Source organism: Haliotis rufescens, unplaced genomic scaffold (assembly GCF_023055435.1).
Source record: "Haliotis rufescens isolate VD_foot unplaced genomic scaffold, xgHalRufe1.0.p SCAF_8, whole genome shotgun sequence".
Taxonomy (NCBI): Eukaryota; Metazoa; Mollusca; class Gastropoda; order Lepetellida; family Haliotidae; genus Haliotis; species Haliotis rufescens.
In genome coordinates, this window is record NW_025964372.1 from 45,606,639 (window position 1) to 45,613,402 (window position 6,764).

The 6,764-nt window shown below is 43.5% G+C and overlaps 1 protein-coding gene across 1 annotated transcript; it reads left to right on the plus strand.

Moving 5' to 3' along the window:
* Positions 1 to 4,738: 4,738 nt before the first annotated feature.
* LOC125377032 (pollen-specific leucine-rich repeat extensin-like protein 1) lies at positions 4,739 to 5,916 on the plus strand. Its single transcript, XM_048389828.1, has 3 exons — positions 4,739 to 5,014; positions 5,109 to 5,295; positions 5,903 to 5,916. Exons 1-3 carry the CDS (start codon positions 4,739 to 4,741, stop codon positions 5,914 to 5,916), a joined length of 477 nt encoding a protein of 158 aa, XP_048245785.1.
* The last annotated feature ends 848 nt before the right edge of the window (positions 5,917 to 6,764 follow it).

A 6,764-nucleotide genomic window follows, 5' to 3' on the forward strand; every position in this document is an offset into this window, starting at 1 on the left:
AATAATCTTGAAAGCAATGTTAAACTTCATTGCACTCCATTGAGTTTCGCCCTGTGGTAGAATAGGTCTTCAGCAACCCATGCTTGCTGTAAAAGGTGTCTATGCCTGTCGTAAGAGGCGACTAACGGATCGGGTGGTCAGGCTCGCTGACTTGGTTGATGCATGTCATTGTAACCCAAGTGGGATCGATGCTCATGATATCAATAACTGGATTGTCTGGTCCAGACTCGATTATTTACAGACCACCGTCACATTACTCAGCGGCATTTAACAAAAAATATGCAAACAAAATCATTGAACTTCATTTAAACTTCATTCTCGAGGCGAATACCTGCAAGGTTGCTGATACAGCAATAATCACTCTCACTTCACCTCAAGACGTTCGAATCTCTCTCTCCAACATACATTTCAAAATGGAATGAAATTTGAAAAATGTGTAGTTAGTAGCGCGGCTCAACATATATGTTCTATTTTGCCATGTTTTAAATTTTGACCTTTGCCCTCGACCACGCGGTTTGGTAGCCTTGTGGTTAAAGCATTCGCTCGTCACCCGGGTTCGATTCCTGACGTGGGTACAATTTGTGGAGCCTATTTCAGGTTTCCCCCACCGTGATATTGCTTGAATATTGCTAAAAGCGGCGTAGTACCATACTCACTCAACCACGCCGAAAGCTGAAACTCCCTGTGTCCATTATAGTCAGACATTTCTTTTCAGAAATAAAATTTGGTACATATATGTGTAGTTTTTAGAAGAGCTCCACATATACTACTATGTTCCATTTATCACAATATTATCAATTATCACCTTCAAAGGAGTATGGCAAACTATTGTTTCAAGTTTGCCTGTTCTAAATGTTCCTGGCCAAATCTGATGGCCCGAGGTGTTAGACACTTTCATGTCATACATCAATTATTTGTTTCTCTTTCAAAATCCCTTAACGTAACTGAAAGTATAATGAAAGAAGTAACATTATTTTAACTTGTTCACCTATATTTTATCCAAGTAAAGATCTTGTTAAGATATTCTTGTCTTGGTTAGCAATGTGTCTGCTGAGAACATTGTTTGAAAACAAGGTGGCCTTGTACACAAATCAGACAATTTTGAGTGAGTGAGTGAGTGAGCATGGTTTTACGCCGCTTTTAGCAATATTCCAGCAATATCACGGCGGGGGACACCAGAAATAGGCTTCACACATTGTACCCATGTCGGGAATCGAACCCGGGTCTTCGGCGAGACGAGCGAACGCTTTAACCACTAGGCTACCCGACCGCCCCTCTGGCAATTTGGAAATGTACGTTTCCATTGTTTTGGGTCTTGGTCCATGCTGTGGTCGGATATATATATAGTTGTAGCTATACAAATCTGAGGATATGATGTCCAATAATTGCAGGCCTTGAGTAACCATTGTAAGGGTTTGCCTGAACCAGATTCATTTTCATTTTACCGTTTGAAATATTTGGAAAAAAACGGTCACTTGTCAGGGTAAATCCTATTGTGAATGTCTGTTCTTCAAGAGATGTATCATGTCTATTGTTGGAATTACTGAAGTTATGATAACGTATTTGGAGATACATAAATTATTCTCCTGTTGTATACTGCTTTATATCAAGTATTATCTTCGTTTTCCTTAATCCTTAACGTACATTTCCATACATGTTCCCTCGGAAGCATACCCCTAAACTTTGAATGCTAATCCTGAGCTAATAATACAACGTATCCTGAAACCCAGTGATATACATACACAATATGCATAATGCTTCTAAACCAAACAGGGGCGGTCGGGTAGCCTAGTGGTTAAAGCGTTCGCTCGTCACGCCGAAGACCCGGGTTCGATTCCCAACATGGGTACAATGTGTGAAGCCCATTTCTGGTGTCCCCCCGCCGTGATATTGTTGGAATATTGCTAAAAGCGGCGTAAAACCATACTCACTCACTCTAAACCAAACAAGTTACATGTGTGCTCTATTTAGTTCATTTGTGTGAAAGTTTGGGGTCAAATGGCTCTTCTTATTGAACGTGAGTGACTATGTATGTTCAGATCTTGGTTATATGTTAAACTTTGACCATGCTCTTCAATTCTCTCAAAAAGCAAGACATAACACAACATCCATCTCACACACGTCAAAGGGTTGATCAACGCAGCTTTGCTAGAATCACACCAGAGGTATGGCAAGGGGCTGAAGATCACGTTTGGAAATAGAACGTCAGTTCCGCAAACGTGACGGCGTAGATATAGAGAATCTCACCCGAGTGTCTTTTGATATCAAATATATCAACACGAGTTGATTAAAGTGGAAAAAATCCAAGGCTTGCTGAGGATTTTTGCCACTTTTATCAACGAGTGTTGATATATTTGATGTCAAAAGACACGAGGGTGAGATTTTATTTATCATCCAGCATCATTCTTCCAACTTTTTCAATTTGTAGACAGTAATAAGCAGTGTCTTCAGTGTAAAAATTACTGCTAACAGCTTCAGTAGCAGAGCTATTAGTTATGTCATTTGATTGTGACGTCATGGTAACCAGTGATGTCACAATGGTCTACAAAGCATTGTGATGTAATTCATTCCAGCGATATCTACAGTGTAGATATCGCTTGATCTTATCCAAGCGATATCTCCTGTGGGAGCCAGTTTTGGATGATTAATAAGCCTTGTGTTGCACTAGTTATAATACCTTTCGGTGATAGACAGATCCAGATACGTCAACAGCAGAGTCCGATGCTGGAGAAAGCAACCGTCTGTAGAACAACAAATACTTCTAGACTCAAACCCCCAATCTTCCAATACTCATCCCGTTTTCATAGCTTTTAAGTATTCTATCATTTCCCCAAGCAAATATAAAACTTACGTATCTTAATTGCTACCCCGTGAACGCATATCTTAATCAAGTAAAATAACAGCAATATTTTGAGACCACCCCCAATTCAGGTGACATTTGCATCTGTGAGAATGCACGGGCCAATGTGAGGTCACCTACTGAGGGCTGCAGTCTATCATTGGTTTATCTGTAAAAGTACCTTTCAAGGCTAATCACAGTGTCAGGAAGGGCTCGATTAGCCTGTAGGGATTCCAGGTTAGAATAGGTTCCCAGCATCCTGTGCAGGTGGTAAGAGGCAACTATTTGGATCGGGTGGTCAGACTCTGTGACTTTGTTGATTGAGTGTCACCGTACCCTGATGGGGTGGATCATTACTCACAATATTGGGGGGCAGTGGGGTAGCCTAGTGGTTAAAGCGTTCGCTCGTCACGCCGAAGAACCGGGTTCGATTCCCCACATGGGCAAAATATGGGGGGCCCATTTATGGTGTCCCCCGCCGTGATATTGCTGGAATATTGCTAAAAGCGGCGTAAAAACATACTCACTCACTCACTTCCTTTGCGTGGGTGGCCTAGTGGTCTTACGCGCCGTAGTTCGCCGTGCAGATTTGTTTTCTTTTGGCGTGTCAGAACCCTGTTTATGTTTCTTGGTTTGTCGGCACCATATCCGTGCTCGTGGTTTTCACTAAAGTAGTAAACGTCCAAGGTGAGGTTGGGTGAAATTGGGTTTAACGTCGCGTCCAAGATTATTGCGCTTATATAGCGACGTGCATGCACGTGTGTGTGTGGCTGCTTGTACTAGTCCGGACTGATGCCGATTTATAGTGCTAGCTCACTGAGATACCATGCCGCAGTTTCACATGAATACCCCACTCAGACACAGTATACTGACTCCGAGGCGACCAGTCCTTGTTTGAGCCCCTTAATGCCGAGCGCCAGACAGGGTAACAACAAGTACCATCTTTTAACGTCTTTTGGTATGACGCGGTCGGGGATCGAACCCCGGTAAACGTCCAAGATCTGCATCACTTCGGGCTTTCCTCCCACATCAAGCTGACACGCCGTGATATAACCGAAATACTGCAAAGCAACAGTCTTTTCTCTCAAATAATTAACGTAGAATTATATATATGAGTAATATATTATTTTATTGAGTTCGTACAAAAGTATTGTCTATACATATATTCATTGGAAATGGGGATTTACCAGAACAAAATAACATTAAAAAAATGTAAACTATTTTTCTTACTGTTCACTAATCTTCCTATTCTTTTCTTGCCTTCTGTTGTAAATCAGTTGTGTAAATATCTGGGAGTAGGTATCCTAAGTTGGAGAACTTGAACCTAATCCAATTCACATTTTGTTAATAAAATATGTTTTAACCAAACATATATTCACAATACAAATGCAATGATAGGAAGTTATTTACAAAATGTTGGTCGGGTATTAATATTTAAGATGTTAAATGTTGAAACACTGCGCAGCATAGTTCATGGAATTGGACAACTATTTTCACACTAGTCGAAACCACCCATTGAAAACTATAACGGCATGTTTTACTGATACACCTCGTGTTATTAGTTATCCATGACGAGACCAAGACGACCCCCGCTTTTACTTCCGGTACCAGCGGGCCAGGTGTCCCGTGAAGATCCGGGGTAGAATAGGCCTTCAGCAGCCCATTCTTGCTTGGAAAGGCGACTATGCTTGTCGCAAGAGGCGACTAACGGGATCGGGTGGTCAAGCTCGCTGATTTGCTTGATGCATGTCATCGAGTTCCAATTGCATGGATCGATGCTCATGATGTCAATCACTGGATTGTCTGGTCCTGACTTAATTATTTACAGACCGCCGTCATATAGCTTGAATATTGCTGAGTCGGACGTTAAACAACAAACAAACAAATAAACAGCAGTCCATGCAGGTTGTTCCCCGGCAGGTAGACCCCACACCAGGTCGTTCCCCGTCAGGTAGACCCCCACACCAGGTTGTTCCCCGTCAGGTAGACCCCACACCAGGTCGTTCCCCGTCAGGTAGACCCCCAAACCAGGTCGTTCCCCGGCAGGTGGACCCCAAACCAGGTCGTTCCCCGTCAGGTAGACCCCCACACCAGGTTGTTCCCCGTCAGGTAGACCCCCCAAACCAGGTCGTTCCCCGGCAGGTAGACCCCCCAAACCAGGTCGTTCCCCGGCAGGTAGACCTTAAACCAGATAATTCCGCGGCAGGTAGACCCCACACCAGGTCGTTCCCCGTCAGGTAGACCCCCAAACCAGGTCGTTCCCCGGCAGGTGGACCCCAAACCAGGTCGTTCCCCGGCAGGTAGACCCCCAAACCAGGTTGTTTTCCGGCAGATGGACCCCAAACCAAGTCGTTCCCCGGCAGGTAGCCCCCAAATCAGGTTGTTTTCCGGCAGATGGACCCCAGACCAGGTTGTTCCGCGGCAGGTAGACCCCAAACCAGGTCGTTCCCCGGCAGGTAGACCCCCAAACCAGAGCAATTGTAAAACTGTAATCTTTGTCGTATAAATGTACTACAGCATTTCGAATGTATCCAGCTTATCACATCGGGAATGAAGATTCATGTAAGTAATCAGCAGCTACGACTTTCTATGTTCCAGCATTGCCGTCACTAGGTTAAATACTATGTACATATTTACATGGCAAAATGGATGCTCCCTCAAACAGTTAATGCACACAATATACAAGGAGAGCCCATCTCAACAATATCAGAATGTTGAATCGTACGTGGTTGTTTCTGGAATCTTACAGCAGTTTCATCTCATGCGATTATTGGCACCGTATTTCAAGGCCCCCACGGGATCATGTCGATAAGAAGGACACTCTGGGCCCATTTGAAGGGCAAGGTTCATTGAAGGAACAACGTTGACATCGGTATCCTTCACATGGGTGCCTTTCTTCACCATCCACACGTTTAGACGAACCGTCGCCTTTTACACCATGAGCGAATCCTCTTGGCGCGACCTAGTTCATTTGGAGCTAGTTTCGGTGGTCGTGTATGTTAATAATTGTTCAAACTGTTTCCATTTTCTTGTGTTCAGATCAAGGTGTATGCCTATTTTTAGGTATCACGGAATAATCTCGCTTCAAGAAACAGGCGTCACGTTATACGAACTACAGGATCAGGCGTTACACGGTTTACCTTGAAGTCATGCAATATATCAACGCAAGGTAACGTAGGTAACGGAATAATAGACTCGAGTGGACCCGAGAGCACGACATCGTGCCATGACACCGTGATCTGAGATGAGGTCTTTATCCAATGTCTTTACCGTTTATCACAAAAACAAACGCTCAGTTTTGTAATGTAACGCTTTTCTGAAACGTCTTAATCCACACAATTTGACACAATATAACCGTACTGTTTTACTTACTTACGCAGCCAGTCTAAAACTCAGGAAAACATGCAAAACGTTTTCCGATTTTCTCTCTCGAAATCTCAATGATTTCAATGACGTTTCAGTGTCGTTTGCGTCTCTTCATCATAACACAGTCAAGGGAGATAACCCTTTAAGCTCTGTCTCGCGTATATAGCTGCCAGCTCGTTGATGCTCGGATTTCTTCTCTTGAAGGGAATTCAAATGTAGATTATCCACTGAGTCGCTTCTCGGGCGTTGGGACTGCTATTCGAATTATCACAATGTCGTTGACGACGGTACACGTACAAGAGATAAGAAACATCAAGTCAGTGCGTGATAAACTTCGACCCTACTGAACACTGTCCGTAGCTGCCTAAATGTGACTTTATATTAAGATTAACAGTTGGTATACTTTCACAGAATATCAGAACGAAACGGGCAACATAGTGACGACATGGTGAGTGAGTTGTGTTTATCGCCGCTTTGATCAGTCATATCACGGCGTGTCAGCTTGAGGATCTCAGACGTTTGTAACCCACGAACATGGGTATGTGCTGACAAACCTAGA

Excerpts from the sequence above, each read along its gene's own strand:
- LOC125377032 (XM_048389828.1), top strand. The coding sequence starts at position 4,739 with ATGCAGGTTGTTCCCCGGCAGGTAGACCCCACACCAGGTCGTTCCCCG. Across the intron at positions 5,015-5,108 it reads ACCAGGTCGTTCCCCGGCAG|GTGGACCCCAAACCAGGTCG; the intron begins GTAGACCTTAAA and ends GTTCCCCGGCAG.